This window comes from Theropithecus gelada, chromosome 20, assembly GCF_003255815.1.
Source record: "Theropithecus gelada isolate Dixy chromosome 20, Tgel_1.0, whole genome shotgun sequence".
Lineage (NCBI taxonomy): Eukaryota > Metazoa > Chordata > Mammalia > Primates > Cercopithecidae > Theropithecus > Theropithecus gelada.
In genome coordinates this window covers 31,144,568-31,162,918 of record NC_037688.1, presented here as the reverse complement: position 1 = coordinate 31,162,918, position 18,351 = coordinate 31,144,568, and the positions used below count along the sequence as shown (strand labels likewise).

Below are 18,351 nucleotides of genomic sequence, written 5' to 3'. Positions count from 1 at the left end.
CAGACCAAAGGGTCCACCGGAGACCTGTGGTCTTAAATTTAAATTAAGATCCTGCAGGAGAGGTGAGAATCTTCCCCAGCTATGCTCAGCTGGTCTGCATGGAGTAGGTGGGGGATTAGGTTTGCCAGGGCTGAAGCTTTGCTTGAGAGTGTGGTGAAGGGCAAATTGCAAGGGGGTGCTATGGTGGCAGACCATGGCATCCAGACTGGGTAAAGAGGGCATGAGGTGGGTGATAGGTAGTGAGGATGAGGACTGGAGGTTTCGATGGGGCCAGGTGTTTACCAGAGTTAGTCATCTGGAAAGCGAGAAGATGGCTGTGGGAAAGCAGGACTGTGACAGAGAGATCTTGGAGTTTATGGGTAGTGATGAACAATGTCTAGGATGTGGTCAGGGAGGTGAGTAGCTGCGGAGGCCATGAAATTGAGAAGCAAGAGCGTTGGATTAAATATCATTCAAAAGATCAGGATTTCTTACTGGTGCTTTCCTGGATAGAGGTGATTTATAAATAAATGAGCTTATGGGCCACATCTTCGTTATATAATATATTTACACATTTCTTCCCATTTGCAACATGACTGAAATATCAGTCATTGGAAAATTCATGCTTTATGAGAGCTTTAAGAAGACCAATCGCCATCTCCCTGGGTAAGTGCTTTCACAGGGGGACTCTGTTGTCCAGATCATTTGAGTCCTGTCACACTGGGCAGTGCAGGCACCACATGTGGGGTCTGTGAGCTGATTTCTACTGTGATCTTTAAGTTTCATTACTGAAAGGAGTTCAGAGTCAGAATTGGGGTGTTCTACTGCCTTTTAGAATTCTAAAAAGCTTTACTTCCCTGTCCAGATGGACAGAACAAAACCAAAGGAAATGACTCTTGATAACACCCTATATGGTAACAGAGAAATGAGTTTTAGTTCATCCATAAACATCTGGGTAAAGAACACTCTACTGGATCCTGGAAAAGAGGGTGAAAAGGATAGTGCTCCAGAAGACAATGAATCAATGGCTTCTGTTTTCATGGTGTGAGAAAAACATAAGACTGAAGTGACAATAAGATATCACCTGGCACAAGTTCAGCCCTGTGGGCTGTTCCATCCAACCTGCAGGTCTCCTCTCCCTTAAAGACTTTTGCCTCTGCTCCATCCTCTTACCTGATCTAACATGTGGGCCTCCTCTCCTACAAGAACCTATATCTTAAATTTTATTTTTTATGTACTTTTCTTTTGAGACAGAGTCTTATTCTGTTGCCTAGGCTGGAGTGCAGTGGCGCCATCTTGGCTCACTGCAACCTCCGCCTTCTGGGCTCAAGTGATTCTCGTGCTTCAGCCTCTCGAGAAGCTAGGATTACAGGTGTGCACCACTATGCCCAGCTAAGTTATTACTACTTTTTTTTTTTTTTTTTGTATTTTTAGTAGAGACGGGGTTTCATTATGTTGGCTAGGCTGGCCTTGAACTCCTGGCCTCAAGTGATCCACCCACCTCAGCCTCCCAAAGTGCTGGGATTACATGTGGGAGCCACTGCACCCGGCCTAAGGACCTACATCTTTATTCCACCCACCTGCTCTATCCAATTCACAGGTCTCATTTCCCATGAAGACCTACAACTCTTCCCCATCCATCTGCTCTTCCCAGCGGATGGGCCTCCTCTTCTACCAGGACTTTCACTTCTGCTCCATCCACCTCCCCGACTGTCCCTATAGCACTCTCAGGCTGTAACGAGATCCACCCCTAACCCTTCCTGTTTCTCCCATTCTATGTTCCTTCTTAATTCCTTCTCTACTGAGGCTGGGCTTCCTATACTGATGGCACCCTCAGCTCTCTTGCCCCCTAGTTCTAAGAGCACACCCCCTCTCCTCAAGGGTGGCATTCTTCTCTCTCCACTCCTGAATGGGAGCTGCCAGGTCCACTTAGAGAAATCTTGCCAGGTGTGGCGGTTCATGCCTGTAATCCTAGTGCTTTGGGAGGCAAAGCCAGGAGGACTGCTTGAGGTCAAGAGTTCAAGACCAGCCTGGGCAACACAGCGAGATCTCATCCCTACAAAAATTTAAAATATTAGCCAGGCATGGTGGGACATGCCTGTGGTCCCAGCTACTTGGGAGGCGGAGGTGGAAGGATTGCTTGAGCCCAGGAGTTCAAGGCCACAGTGAACCAAGATTGTGTCACTGTACTCCAGCCTGGGTGACAGAGTGAGACCCTGACTCTAGAGAAAAAGAGAGAGAGAGAGAGAGAGAGAGAGAGAGAAGCTTCACAATTGTGAAGTTATAGTTTCCAGTCTTGGTTGGGCCATTATCATTCCCAACTATTTATTCCTTATCCATCACCAATTTCTGCTTCTATTCACCATAGTGGAAGCAGTGCTCTGCCACTCCCCTTGAGCATGCTCTGCAGCCCCAGCCTCCTCGCTGCTTCCCTCAAAAGACCATGCCTCCTATATGCATCACAGTGCCATTCAACAATGCCTTTTCCAACCTCCATTCTCCACTCAGCTTCTCCCACCCTTAGCTGTGTCTGTTTTTTACCCTTTACTGACCCCAAAGGAAGCCGGCTCTCTTCTCCCTTAATTGTGCTGAATTCTGCCCTTCCTACTGCCTCCCAGGATCTCATTCTCTCTTGAGTGGATTGTCACATGACACTTCTCCAGAGGCTCCATTCTTTATAGACCTGCTTCTACTTCTTTTCTGAGAATGGACTCTCCTGACCCTGGCTTTGCCCCTCTACTACTCTTTCGTTTTTTCCCCTTCACTTTCAAACATCATAAAATCCTACACTCACTTGATTTCACTTCTCCACCTACAACTCATTACTCACTGCGCCCACTGTCTTTGGCTCACCGGCCAGTTGGCTGAGACTGCTAAGTTCCTTGGCACATTGCTCAAATGCTGCGACTTCTTTCTGACTTTCCAGGACTCCCCATGCAGCCCTCCCACAACTTAGATTAATGGTTTCATCCTTAACTTCCTTTAGAATTAGGTTGAGCCATAGGAAATTGCTGTTATGGAGTTATAAAAGGATTGAATTTTGGAAATTTTCTGTGGCTCAGCCTAATTCCCTTTTCACACTTCTTTTGTAACTAATTTCACTTTATTGCAAATGTTTGCACATGTGGTTGTCTCCTTCATCAGACTCTTAGTGCAGGGATTCTGCTTTCTTTATTTGCACTTCGCCAGTGCCTACAGCATAAAAGATGTTTCCTGAGCACCAGCTGGGTGAATGCCCCTTTCAGAAGGAGGGGCACAGGGACAGCGCTCAGGCCGGCCTGGTGGGAACACTGCAGGGATGAAGGGCACTGACCTGGCTGCAGGATGCTGGGGAGGAGGAAGATCCCAGCCCTCCTGCGGTAGAGCCCTGATTTGTACCTGTGGTGTTTCAGACTGGTGTGAGTGATGCTGCTTCTGCGACCCGGAGCCATGGCTGTCCGCCTTGCTTTTGGTCATGACCACGCTCCCACGAACACTCTTCCCAGGTTTAATTTCTGGGGCCAGCAGAGTCATCTCTGAGGTTAACTTGCCCAAGGTCTCAGTGCTCAGTCGTCCTTGCCCTATGATGTTTTGACCCATAGCAGCCTCCTGGGCTATAAGGAGAGTGTGAACTTTTATTAAAATCACGTTAGAATCACAAAAAACGACGGTGGGGATGGCACCCTGAAGTCCGTTCTGTCCAATAGACATATAATGTGAGCCACATATGTATGTAATTTAAACATTTCTAGTAGTCACATTAAAAAGGTAAAAATTAATTTTAGGGACATATTTTAACCCAATATAGGCAAAATGTGATCATTTTAACATGTAATGTATAAAAATTGCTCCTGTGTTATTTCCAAGTCTTTTCTTTATATCACATCTTCAGGGTTCCCGTGGGAGCTGTACATTCACCGCACACCTCTGTTTGGACCAACCCAGTTTACATGCTCAGCAGCCCCCAGGGCCAGTGGCCACTGGATGGCACAGGCAGGTTCGGGTTCACTGCCACCACTTCGTTCCAGCCTACCGACTCCACAGTGACAGCAGATGCAGGGGAGATGTGAGGGCCTCACCCCTATATTGCAAGGGCTCTATCCAAAGACCCCAGGGACCTCCTGACTGGGAAATTCAGCTGCCCTGTACTTAGGCCTATTCTATTTGGGCTTCCAGCAGTCTCTAATTCTGTTCATTTATTGATTCAATGAATCCTTTATGAATCTTTATTATGTGTCAACTATGCCAGGCATTCTTCCAGGTGCTGGGGCTACAGTGGGGAAAACTAACACAAGCCCCTGCCTCCAGGGCATACACGGGGTGGGGGCGGACAATGAAGGAGGTAGATCAGTATTAGGTTAGCTAGACAAGTGGGCTGTGAGATCAGGCCAGCAGGAAGGCTCCCCGTCCAGCAGGGCTCTGAGGGACGGGAAACTCCTCCTTGCTTTTCCCTTTCCTAAGGTTCCGGGGCCCTTTCCTTGACTTCCCTGACAGTCCCTATGACCCTGGCTCTGCTGTCTCTGCCTTCCCGGCTTCCCCACGACCTCTCCTGAAATGTAGGTGTTCTCCATGGTCCTAACCTGCCTTATCCAGTCCTCCTGGCTCATTCCGGGCTTTTCTGGCTGCTTCATCTACCCCAGTGGTTTCATGGAGAAAGACTCTCCCAGCTCTGTCTCTAGCTTGATGTTACTTTCTCAGACCAGGAGCTCAAATTTACCCTTAGGCACAGGACATAAACATGGCTCCACAGATCACTATGAAATGTAGATTATTTCACAGAAAAGGAAATAAAAAATTTAAGATAATCAGCATTAGGGCATAGCCAGAGGTTCTCACTAAAGAGCTATTTCTCTTCCCAGCAAAGAATCTTCCATTTCCCTAAGTGTCCCATGCAGAGGTATCGAGGGGAGGGGACGACCCTGAAAGTCCCAGCCAGTTTTATCAACTAGCAAGCTGGAAGCATTTCTGGGATTACATCATGCCATGGGTACTGACACAGGAATGCTTCCGCTCTGAGCAGGCACTCTGCTTGGTGTTTAGTATATTTTCCCATCGAGCAGCTGCTTGCCTGCTCCGAAGGTCCTCAGATAACCTGATGGAGCCAGAATTCTCAACTTTTTGTAGGAAGGCCACATGAGGCCTCCCCGCTATGGGATTCCAAAACTCAATTCAGGCCAGGCACAGTGGCTGAATCCTGTAACCCCAGCACTTTGGGAGGACTGCTTGAGGCCAGGAGTTTGAGACCAGGCTGGACAACATAGTAAGACCCTAAAAATTAGCCAGGCATAGTAGTGCATGCCTGTAATCCCAGCTACTCTGGAGGCTAATGTGGGAGGATCCCTTGAGCCCAGGAAGTTGCAGTGAGCTATGATGGCGCCACTGTATTCCAGCTTGGGTGACAGAGAGATACCCTATCTCAAAAAAAAAAAAAAAAAAAAAAAGATAGAAAGGAAGAAAATAACCCCCCTCCCCCAAACCCAACCCAATTTATTTTCTTCTCCAGCAAACTTGCTCTTCCTCCTGTGTTCCCTATCTAGGTAAATGACATCACTCTCTCCTGGTTTCTGGGATTGGAATCTGGGTGTGGCCATCTTAAATCCTTCTTACTCCTTCAATTCTCTACATGCAGGTGGCTGTCGGGTTGGCCGGCCCAGGCCCATTTGTCTGCAGCTTCACTATCGCTTCCTTTACATGATAGTCAAGGGCTACCTTCCTATAGTGATTTTCTGACCATTTCTCCACAGTGTGAAAACTGTCCCAATGGCTCTTTTCCTTGAACATAAAACTTCAATTCCTAATCTTGGCATTCAAGGTCAACAATAATTGGCCTCAACCTGCTTTCCCACCCCTAATTTATGATCAGCTTCCCTGCTTTTTCATTCTGGAATGTCCTTGTCCCCATCTTTGCCTACTAACATTCTCTTGCTTCTTCAAACCTGTTTCCTTGAAAACTTCCCAAATCACCCTTGTTGGAACCCATTCATCCCAAACTTGCTCTTTCACAGAAGTTGGTATTTCTGTTGCAAAATTATTTTCCTTTGCTCTGACTGACCCCAAGTCTGCTTCTTCCCCCGCCCCCTCCAGGTGTCAGACTTCCAAAGGTGTGGGCTATGTCTTATTCATTGTCCTGGTCCCTACAGAGGCAAGAGCACGCTGGCAGTGAGAAGGGCAGGAGACCCGGGCATGCTTCGTGAAGAGAATTCTCCTCTGGGCTATGAAGTTGGCAGCATGCTGTAGGGCAGACTTCAACCAGGCTGTGGGAGGAGAGCTCAGTGGGGCACAGAGAAGATGGGTGTTGCCAGTAGGGGTGCTGGTGACTTGGCCACAAAAAGCCGGGAGAATGGGTTCTTACCAGCCTCCTCTCCTTCCTTCATGGACTGCTCTATGGCAGCCCTGATGCAGAGCTCACGGGCCCGGATCCCTGGGACGTTGTTGCTGTCGGACACAGCTTCCAGCACAATGGAGTCGATGCTCAGGCAGGCCGCGTTGTAGTACTTGGCCATGCTGACCGCGGTGGCTGACTTTCCTATCAAAAAGACCAGTGGGTTGAATTTAATGGTGCTCATTTGCTCAGTGTCCCAGACAGAAAAGGTCTCAAGAACAGAGGTCCCTGCAAAGTGATCTCTCTGAGTGCTCTGCCTCCTTCCCATGTGGCTGGAGGTGTCAGCAGCAAAGAGAAGGAAGACCTCAGCCTGGAGTCAGGGCCGTGGGTCTGATTCTAACCCTGCCACCGATGCGTGCATGCCGTGGCAATCTGCATCCTCACTGGGTTTTCCCTCAGTTTTAAAAACAGATTCTTTTTTTCCTTTTTTTGAGATGGAGTCTCACTCTGTTGCCCAGGCTGGAGTGCAGTGGGGAGATCTAAGCTTACTGCAACCTCCATCTCCCGGGTTCAAGCGATTCTCCTTCCTCAGCCTCCCGAGTAGCTGGGATTACAGGTGCCCACCACCATATCTGGCTAATTTTTTGTATTTTTAGTAGAGACGAGGTTTCACCATGTTGGCCAGGCTGGTCTTGAACTCCTAACCTCAACTGATCTGCCTGCCTTGGCCTCCCAAAGTGCTGGGATTACAGGTGTGAGCCACTGCACCCAGTATGTTTAAGAAACAGGTTCTATCAGATGATCTTTAAAATACTTTGTAGCTCTTCCTGTCTCTGATTCTAACAGGAAGACTTTTTTATTTTAAAGAATAACTTGTGTTGATTTCTTTTCTCATTTCAAGGTACTTTCATTAAAAAAAAAAAAAAGCTGACAATTCAGATATAACAGACAAGAGAAAAGAAAAAAAAATCCATCATCTACTCATTCAGGGATAGTACAGTTAGCCTATGGTTGCTAACTACACATGTAACTGTATTTCTTATAAAAAAAGAAATAGGTTATGTGGTAGGCTGAATAATGGCTCCTCCAAAGATTTCCACATCCTAATTCCTGGAATCTGCAAATATATTATCTTTTAGGGTAAAAGAGACTTTGCAGATGTGATTAATCTACAGATCTTGATATGGGGGATTAGCCTGGATTATCCGACTTGGCACAATGTAATCACATGGGTCCCCATGAGAGGAGAACAAGAGGGTTGGAGTCAGAGCAGGTCAATCGACCATGGAAGCAGCAGGAGAGACTGGGAGATGCTATGCTGATGGCTGGGAAGGAGGAGGAAGGGGCCAGGAACCAAGGGACGCAGGCAACATTTCTAGAAGCTAGAAGAGACAAGGAAACGGATTGTTCCCCAGATCCTCCAAGAAGGAACACAGCCCTGCTCACCCATTTTAGACTTCTGTCCTCCGGACCTATGAGAGTACAAATTTGCATTATGTGAAGCCATGAAGTTTGTTGTCACTTGGTATATTAGCAACGGGACACTAATACAAACTACACACCACGAGTATGGCACCCTTTCTCATGTAAAATGATATACCATGAACAATTTTCCATTCATTCAATACACCTGCATGACACTGTTTTTACTGTGGTAAAATATACATAACAGCTATAACTTAAATCATTTCTAAGTATACGGTTTAGTGGTTCTAAGTACATTCACTTTGCTGTGCCCCCATCACCTCCATCCACCTCCAGAATGCTGTCATCTTCCCGAACTGAAACTCTGTACCCATTAAACTGTAACTCCCCAATACGCACCACCCTGCCAGCCCCTTGGAAACCATCATTCTGTTTCTGTTTCTGTCTCTAGGAATTTGGCCAGCCTGGGTACCTCATCTAAGCGGAGTCATACAGTGTTTATCCTTTTGTGACTGTCCTATTTCACCTTGCATAAGGTCCTCAAGGTTCTTCCGTGTTGTAGCACAGGTCAGAATTTCCTTCCTTTTTTTTTTTTTTTGAGATGGAGTCTTGCCCTGTAGCCCAGGCTGGAGTGCAATGGCATGATCTCGGCTCACTGCAACCTCTGCCTCCTGGGTTCAAACGATTCTCCTGCCTCAGTCTCCTGAGTAGCTGGGATTACAGGCGCCTGCCACCACACCCGGCTAATTTTTGTATTTTTAGTAGAGACGGGGTTTCACCATGGGGGCCAGGCTGGTCTCGAACTCCTGACTTCAAAATCTACCCACCTGGACCTCCTAAAGTGCTGGGGTTACAGGCGTGAGCCACCACGCCCTGTCCATTTCCTTCCTTTTTAAGGCTGAATAGCATCACATCGTACCATATTTTGTTTCTTCCATTCAGCCACGGATGGTCATTTGGATTGTTTCCACCTTTTGGCTATTGTGACTAACGCTGCTGTGAACATGGGTATACAAGACGCTGTTTTTAATGGCAATAAAATTCACTATATAAATGTACTGTGGCCTGATTAACCAGTCCCCCATACTGAATGTTACAGTTGCTCCCGAGTTTCTATTACAGCATACAGTGCTGCAGTGAACATTCAAGCAGTTCATCTTGTCCACATCATTAATTATTTTTCCTAAGAAATTTTTAGAAGTAACATTGCCAGGTCAGAGTCTGCACATATATTTCTTTCTCTTTTTAAATAATTTAATGTCTTGGATTTTTTTCTCTAATATTTTAATGTTTTTAAATTATGGAAAGAATACAATTCAAACAATTCAGAGATGTATACATTCCAAATGAGGTGTCTTCCCTCTCCTTCTTAATCCCCTCTCTGAGGTCAGCAATTTAACAGTTTGGGGATAATCCTTAAGTATATGGATTATAAACAAAAGAGTCTCTTACTGCATTCAAAAGTTATATGTGCTAACTTCACCATAAACAAAAGGGGCAAAAGAACTTATACTGATCAGTCTGATTTTGACATAGACTGTTAAGCTGTTCTTCATGAAGATTCTGTGAAAGCTGCCAGGCTTGTTATTACTATAGTTCACACTCTAACAGGCTTTTCGCCTGCAGACGGAAAGTGACTGAGCCTCCACTAGACAGGGCTGGTGGCTCTTTCCAGGTCAGTGCATTTTTGGTGTTAACTCTCCAGTTGTCTGCGGTTTCTGCGGGTCCATCAACCATCCTTCTGTCATTCCTTTTAGTGCAACCGAAAATGGCCTGAGCCTCTGCAGGGGTGTGTGTGTGTGTGGGGGAGGGTCTTCAAAACATTTCCAGTTATGTTCTTACTTGGCTTGTTTGATTTCTGCCTGTTGCCCACAGATCTGGCCTTCTACTTTTTAGGTCCTGGTTTACAACTTTTCAAGGAAAGGTTCTTCAAAGGAAGGGGTAATGAATTGTGACATTTTAAGATTCCTGGGCCTCTCAGTGATTAGAACATCAAAAATCCTCCACAAATGTTGTCTGTATGAGTGATAGTAATTGGGTCAGAACAAGATTTCATGGCCCTTCGTCAAGTAAGCTGAAGCTAAAAGAGGTGGCAGGGCATCCTCCCAACATCCCTCTGCTCTGCCGCTTTCTAACTGGGTGGCCTTGGGCAGACGTCCTTGAATTTCTCTGAACTTTGGCTTCCTATAAGTTAGGGGAAGTCAAATTCTCTTTTCTGAGTGGTTCTGAAGTTTAAATAGACAAATAGATGGGAAGGAGCTCTGTCAACTGTAAATTACTATACAAATAAGATTTTTTTTTTTCCATTGTAGGTGATTTTGCTCCTTTGGGTTGATGGTGAAGTTAGCATATGTAATTTTGGAGATAATAAAGGATTCTTTAACAAGAATCCTTTCTTTATCAAGGGCTCACCCCTTGACTGGTTTATGGTTAGGAAAATATTTATTGAGAATATTTAGCACGTGATGGAAGCTTCTTTTCAATGAGGATTCACACTGCAGATATTGTTATAATTGTGAATGCTAATAGTCATCATAGTAATAATAATGATAACACCAACAGCTTTTTGTTTGAGTGTTTACTATGTGCCAGTCATCATAGTAATAATAATGATAACATCAGCAGCTTTTTGTTTATTTACTATGTGCCAAGTATTGAGATAAGCATTTTATATAAATGTTCTCATTATATTCTCATGACTACCCTATAAAATAGATAGTGTTAATACCACTTTACGGACAAGGAAACTGAGCACAGACAACTTAATTTTCCCAAAGGTACACAGCTATAAATGTGTAATCGCTACCCTATGCTGCTCCTCAAATAAAGTCATTAGTCTTTGCCATGACCACACAGCTGATGTTGCCACTCTGGAAGCCGCAGAGTTTACAGAGAAGATATGGCACCGCCGGTCTTAACCTCCCCTCAGAATTGGTGCATACCTGACAAGGGTGTCCCGTGAATGATAATGGCGATGCCTTTCCGGTTCTTGGCCATGCGGCCTTCTGCAGAAATGTCAATGCCCAGGTGGCGAGCGATTGCTTTGCTCACTGGGTTGTTTTCCACCTCTCCAACTTCCTCCATGGAGTGGCTGTCAATGCTCTGAAGCTTGTCAGCTGCAAATTTAAAATATATGCTGTGTGCACACATGGCATGCATGCTACACAGCCAGAAGTTATATGGGTACTGATGGAAATGGGAATGGATATTTCTTTTTAAATGCTGTTTTTTTTTTTTTTTTTTAATGGCAAACATTGCAGCAGTCCCCACTTGTAGTATACGAGAAGGCCCTTTTGGGCTAATAATTTGCTTATAGCTGCTAACATTTATAGCTAATAATTTGTTTAGAGCTACTAAAATTTAAAAAAAACAGATTTTTTGACTCTACTTCTATTTTGGGGAATCTCTCTTGCTGAAAAGTAGAAAGGACATTTGTGTGGAGAGCAGGATGGCTTACAGTGGCAAAATATTAGAAACGAGTGAAATCTGGAGCATTAAGGGAAATGGATGAATAAATGATAGCAAATTCCTATTATAGAACCAATACACAGCAGCTATTAAAATGATGACTTCAGTATTAGAGACTAGTCAACTATAGCCCACAGGCTAAACCTGTCCTGCTGCTTGTTTTCGTAAATAAAGTCGTATTGGAACATAGCCACATCCTTTGATTACATATTGTCTTTGTCATCATAGCCACCCTCCAAAGGCAGGGTTGAGTAGTTTCAGCGGAGACTGTATGGCCTTCAAAGCCCAAAATATTTACTATCTGGCCTTTTATGGGAAAAGTTTGCCAAACCTTGATTTATCAAATGCATTGGCCTAGAGGAACGTCTAGAAAAAAGCAAGTTGCAGGATCCTATGTGTATGAATAGTTTGTAGAGCAGTGTGCAGCCAGATACATATAGTCATCACAAATACAGTGTTTTAATAACAAAACTAGGATGACACTCTGAATTTTGTTCTGTAACTTGCTTTTCACATAATACATCTTGGACATCTTTTCATTTACTTGAACACAGGTCTAGCTCATTCTTTTTTTTTTTTTTTTTTTTTTTGAGATGGCATCTCGCTCTGTTGCCAGGTGCCTCGGCCTCCCAAAGTGCTGGGATTACAGGCGTGAACCCCCTTGCCCGGCCTAGCTCACTCTTTTTAAACAGCTGCTAAATAACTCCCACTGTATGGCTTTGTCACAATTTCACTAGTTGCCTACTGATGGGCATTTATGGTTTCATGTTTTTTCATCCTAAGCATTGTAGTGTGCTTTCTTCTCTGTGGGATGTCCAGGGTCAGCCCTGGAAGAGCCCAGGCATGGGGAGCAGAGTCAGGGTGTATGGGGTGGGGAAGGCTGCTGAGAGAGACCAGGAGCCACTTGGGGGCCCGTCAACATAGCCAGGGTGGATTAATTATGAGGCATGGAGCCAGGAATTTCTGTCTTTAATCTCCGTTTTGCCATTACATGCTCCTGATTTAATTTACTCACCTGGTTGATGAGGGCTATGAATGATGACTTAACTCCCTAAAGATCTCCCGAGCCTCGCCCATGATTCCTATTCTGGGGGTGGGCACAGGACACGGTTGCTTATGCCTTGTCATGGTTTATAATGACCAGCAAACGGCCCCCATGAACCCAGTTTCACAGAATCTAATTTTCTAAATATGGTTCTAACATCTTGTAAAACTTGGGGAAAATAAATGCCAGAAAATGGGCCCATAATGCTGGGAGGTCAAGAGAAGAGCTCTCTAATGGTCCAACTGGGGGGACACTGGGGAGAATGTCCCCCATCCCCATAATGTTTCTCTAAACACCTCCCAGTCTGCCGGAATCTTAGCATGAAAGATTCAGGCCTTCATTTAGTCTACTTGAAACACAAATTACTGTGACAAGAATGTATTGTATGCTAAGCTCATCAGCCAACTCTCAAGCTTGTATCCTAGTGTGAGCAGCAGATCAGAGCTTCTCCAGAGGGCAGCTGTGGTGGGCAGGGCAAGATGGGCTAGGAGCCATACTAGGAGGCTTGGAGAAAGTGACAAGGTACTGAATATTGTCTTCCTACTTCTCCTTGGAGAGAACTAGTATCAAAACATTAAAATGCTCGGTTACTTTGGAACATGATTTTTTCCAGGCTTTCCTCATCCTCCTCTTCCTCTAGATAGGTTTTGGACTCAACCAACAGGGCGTGCCACTCTTCCAGGTTGGATGTGACAGAGATCCCTCGGCTCAGCGATGTCCTCTTCGTGCTATTAGAGGTTCCCTGATCTGATGAGGTCATATCTTCCTCTTCTGCCAAGGAGCAAAGGATGAAAACACCAGGGGAAGAGTTGGGAGGGAGACAAGGGAGATGGGGGCAGAAAAGAAAAAAAACGATGAAGAGGAGATTCACCATATGGGTTCCCATCACCCTGGACCATTCAACCCAAATAAACAAGAACTGCAGTCAGTCGGCTATTCCTCTGTCTCTCTGTGTATAGTGTTTCTACAGTTTGACATTTGTTTAGGAACTAAAATTATACATTTGCTTAGAAAATGTGGAAAACTCAGAGGAGTCAAAAATGATGGAATTCAGCTACAAAAAGAGGTGGAGATAGACAAAGAAACAGTGACAGAGAAATTGTACTAAATTTTATCATACCAGCACAGGAGAGTTGTAACCTCTCAGACTTTTAATTTTTAATTGTTTGAAACTAAGCTTGGGGTTATATTGTACATACTGATGTGCAGCCTGCTTTCCCCTTTAATTTATCATGACCATTTCCTGTGTCGTTAGGGACAGCTATCCTTTCATTGGCCCAACACCTTCCTCATTGATTGCCCGTGTTCTATAGCATTTCAGGGGTGCAATGGGCTGTGACTGTATGAGGTGACCCCCCCTACTACAGGGCAAGACATTCTCTTTGTCACACAGGTAGAAATTGAGCCTGAGGGGTTGCAGCTCTCTCGTGAATGGTGGCCATGTGACTTGGGGCTGCGGGCCTTCCCTGGAAGGAAGGGAGGCAGAGAAGGACGATCTACAGCGTGAGAGCAGAGCGAGTAGAGAGAGGCACCGGTGAGAAGCAGGGCGTGCGCCTTTCTGGGTTCCCTCTGCACCCACTGATCCTGGCTTAGACTGCCTTCCATTGGGCCAAATGGATAAGTGAGCCCACAATCATGGTGTGTGAGGACAAGGGAAGCACCAAGGCCTTCTCTGCTTTTGGGAGGTCCTTTGTACATTGCAGCCCTTGCCGCCCCTGCCTTGGGCTGTTGGGCAGTCTCTCTGATGGTGTGTCTCTCCTCGCACTCTCTTCATGACTGTGAGCTCTCAACGGCAGGTATTCATTGCATTTTTGATTTTTTTTTCCCAGCACTTTTTTCACTAATTTTTTTTCCCCAGCACTTCAGTGCTTGCAACACAGTGGGTCCTTGTGATGGGCTTAATCGTGTCCCTTCCCAATTCAGATGTGGAAGTCCTAACCCCCGAGTATCTCAGAATGTGACTGATTTGGAGATAGGGCCTTTGAAAAGGTAATTAAGGTAAGATGTGGTCACATGGGTGGGCCCTAATCCAGTAGGACTGGTGTCCTTATGGGGAGAGGAGATTAGGACACAGACACACACAGAAGGAAGACCAGGCGAAGACAGAGGGAGAAGACAGCCAACTGCAAGAAGGGATTCAGAAGAAAGCAACCCTGCTGACACTCAGCCTTGGACTTCTAGCCTCCAGATGTGGGAGAAAAGAAAATTCTGTTGGTTAGGCCACCCAGTCCCTGGCATTTGCAACGGCAGCCCTAGCAAACTCAAGGAACGTGACTAGGAGACAGGGTGGGTGGCAGCTGCCTTCTCTCATCTTCTCCTTTTAAGCCAAACTAGTGGTCTCTGACTAGCTTCTATTTCCTGGACAATGAGACAGGTCCAGTGGCAGGAAAAATTACTCCATTCAATCCATTAATGCATTCACTCACACAGCACCCATTTCTTGGGCACTATTGGGTCAACTGCTGTTCCATGCACTGGTTTTACATGTGGGGAATATTTGATCAATGCCTTTACAGGGACTTCTTGGCTAATGGTGGAGGGAGCGTGAAGAAAATAATTACATGTATGACTGTTACACAGATGAAAGCAAGTAAGAACAAGGTGGGTACATTTCCAGGATGAGGTTACAGAGAAGCAAAGAGAAGACGCATCCTCATAACTCACACAGTCCCACAAGTCAGTGAGGAACCTTTATGGGCAAGCACACAAGAGCCCCTGGGCAGATGATGGGATAACTCAGGGGTGGTGGGCCAGAAAGGGCACCATTCTGAGAGCACAGGACAGCTCTGCAATTGGAGTTTGGCCTGAGGACTATGGAGGGGTTGGTCTTTTGCTTGAGGGAATGCCCACCCCCTGCTTTTAGGGCACCAATTTCTACCTTTCTACATTACTTTGCCTTACCTAGGTCTACCCATTGGAGGCAGTGGTTACCATCATGGACTCTGGAGTCAGAGAGCCCTGGGCTGGAATCCTGATTCTGCCACTTAAAACTGTGGACTTGGCCTCCCTGCACTTCAGTTTCTCACTGGTACGTGCAAAGCCCTCAACATGGCATTCAGCAAGTGTTATTCCATCTGCATTAGCAGTTTTTAGGTTGTACTATCCAAATTGGGCCCTAGTGACAGCAGAATGTGTTCCAGCCTATGCATCCATAAAATGGGGATAACACAACCTATTTTGTAAGGGTTAGAAATAAAATACACAAGGCAGACAGCGCCTGCCCGGCACCTGGCAGGTACTCAGAAATGGGTTGGTCCCACGGCAGGGGTAGTTCAGGGGGGCAAAGGCAATGGTTGGCGCCAGGGGTTCTCCATGTTGAGTTCTCACCATTCTCCTGTGCCAGATTCTCCAGATATTTCGCCCTCATCTGCTCCTCTTTTGACTTCTTCATCTCCTTAAAGTACTCGTACAGTTCTGGGGGCAGCTTCTCCCCAGGGTTGCGGGGAGGCAGCAGCAGGGTGTTGTAGGAATCATAGCCCTTCAGCTTCCGCAAGATCTGCTCGAGGGGAGAACGGGAACCCTGTTGGTCTCACTAGGAATCTCCCTGCAGGTCACTGATTTTGTAAAACTTCTGCTCCTGCCTGAGGCTGAGACTTATACAAATACTTTCTGGATTTCAAAGAGTGGGGGCCTTTGGAGAGGTCTCGGAAGCAGGGCTGAGCTCTGAGCCTGTGGGGATACACGGATCTTTACTTTGCTCCATTTCAGCCTAGGCATTTCACATGTGGAAATAAATTTTCTTCTTGTTTTAAGAATAATATATACTCTTTTCCTTTTTTTTCCCATGACAAAAGTTCAGACCTCCATTATCTACCTTGAGTGACACATTCATTCTTAAACAATATGGTGGTTAGCAATTTTACACTAAGTAAGGGTGTGGTCTCATAAATAGAGGATCCAGGGAAAAAAAGAGGTAAAATAGTATTAAGTATGTGCACGTGTGCACATGTGTGTGAATGTGTACTAGGGCTGCCAGGTGAAATACAAGATGCCTAGTTAAATTTGAGTTTCAGATAAACAATGAATAACTTTTATTTATTTTTTTTAATTTTACTTTTTTTGGAGATGGACTCTTGCTCTGTCGCCCAGGCTGGAGTGCAGTGGCCCGATCTCGGCTCACTGCAAGCTCTGCCTCCTGGGTTCACGTCATTCTCCTGCCTCAGCCTCCTGAGTAGCTGGGACTACAGGTGCCTGCCACCACGCCCGGCTAATTTCCTTTTGTATTTTTAGTAGAGACAGGGGAATAACTTTTTAGTATAAATATGTCCTGTGTAATATTTGAGACATACTAAAAAAATTTGTTATTTATCTGAAATTCAAATTTAACTAGACAGCCTGTATTTTTTTCTCCTAAATCTGGCAATACTAGAGTGTATTTATAAGACACAGTAAAATTAAGTTTTAAAAAGCATTTACTTCTTCTACAACCTGATTTATTGGTATCAAAAATCTGTTTTGTTAGATAATCCTTCTTCAGGATCCCCATTTTTAGTTATTTGAACACCACTGCTAATAAGCTCCATGTAAAATAAGATCCATGTAAATTCTAAAATTTACATGGAAGGGCAAAATTAAAGTATTAATGAAAAGGAATAAAAGAAGGGTATTGCCCTACCAGATGACAAGCCTTATTAGGAAGCTGTAGTAATAGACAGAGTGGCAATGATGCTGGGACAGACACACTGACCAATGAAATAGAAGAGAAAGCTCAGAATTGACCCATTTATTTATGGAACTGTGATAAAGGATACAGGTGGCATAGAGAATCAGTGGGCAAAGGAGGCAATATGCCAAAGACTGGCTGATGCAGGGCACAAAGGCCTGGCAAACAAGCAGCAACTGGGGCAACTCCAAAGGGCCAACCCAGTTCCAGAGCTTTCTGTGCGATTAGCTGAAGTCTCTGTTGCCATCTCATCACAGTTCATCTCGCTCCGCCCAACTCTGCTGTCCTATTCTTCACAGATGTTCCTGAGAATGCCCCCAGAAACCTCCCACATGCAAACCTCAGGTCTTAGATTGTGCTTTCCACGGAGCCTGACTCTCAACAGAAGGTGCTGTGCCAACAGAAGCCACTAAGGATCTCATAAGAATCTGCCCCATAGGGGCAGGTCCCCATTCTGAGAAAAACTTCTGGGAGCAGACTGCAAACTAAGCAGGCTATCAACATTGGAAGCAAAGAAGACAGAAGATTCAAAGGCTGAGTGGGGGACGGTCCAGAGAAAGCAGAATAATCCCCCCTCACCTAAGCCACCTTCAAATTCCTGACCCACAGAAAGCACAAGATGACAAATGTTTACCGTTTTAAGTCGGTAAGTTTGGGGCTAATTTATTATGCAGCAAAAGATAACAAATACAGCGTTGGGCTTCATGGACAGCAATACCTTATGAGGAAACAATGGAGCAACACATTTAAAATAGTCAAGTCAAGAAAATGTAAGCCAAGAATATTGTATCTGATCTTCAAAAGTCACAGATAAATGGTTATGAATGTTTGAATACTCAGAGAATATCATTCCCATGATCCCTGCCTGAGAAATCCACCAGAGAATGAACTGTAGATAATCCAGAAGTGATTGGAGAAGCTTCATTGTAAGGATTGGTGTTGGGCATTCAATATGCTTAGTGTAAAACTAAGACTCCACGATGGAAATTAAGTCCTGACACCTTAATATTATAAGCTCTGACAATATAGATAAAATACAAGTAGCAAATATGGGGGAAGGGTACATGAGATGACTACTCAGCTGGTATTAACTGGAAATAAAATCATTTTAAATTAGAGGATGGAAAGGGGAGAGGGAAAAAGAAAGAGATTACTAGCTAATTTTAATATTGCTCATAGGAGGGAATTAAGAGGCTGTTTCAAAGAGTAGGACACTAAGGTTATTAGACAAAGGTGTAGCTCAAGGTAGGGCAGCAGGGTGGGGAGCATGAGATGTGGATCTGGGGGAGCTGCTGGAACACAGCACAGAGGCCTCACCATGCTTATGGATAATAGGACTCAGTAGTCTTACTATTAGTGGGAATATTGATATTACTATTTTGAAGCTATTTATTAATTATTTTATTTTATTTTGAGACAGGGTCTCACTCTGTCACCCAGGCTGGAGTGCAGTGGTATGATCTTGGTTTA

The 18,351-nt window shown here is 45.0% G+C and overlaps 1 protein-coding gene across 1 annotated transcript in view; it reads right to left on the bottom strand.

Annotated features, from left to right (window-relative positions):
* The window catches only part of HYDIN (HYDIN, axonemal central pair apparatus protein), a 421,369-nt gene that overhangs the window by 134,599 nt on the left and 268,419 nt on the right, over positions 1–18,351 (bottom strand). The window contains exons 38-42 of the mRNA XM_025370321.1: positions 15,546–15,714; positions 12,810–12,989; positions 10,648–10,821; positions 6,311–6,484; positions 3,358–3,572 (exon numbers count right to left, since the gene is read on the bottom strand). Coding sequence (XP_025226106.1) covers positions 3,358–3,572; positions 6,311–6,484; positions 10,648–10,821; positions 12,810–12,989; positions 15,546–15,714 — 912 coding nt within the window. The remainder of the gene's footprint in view (positions 1–3,357; positions 3,573–6,310; positions 6,485–10,647; positions 10,822–12,809; positions 12,990–15,545; positions 15,715–18,351) is intronic.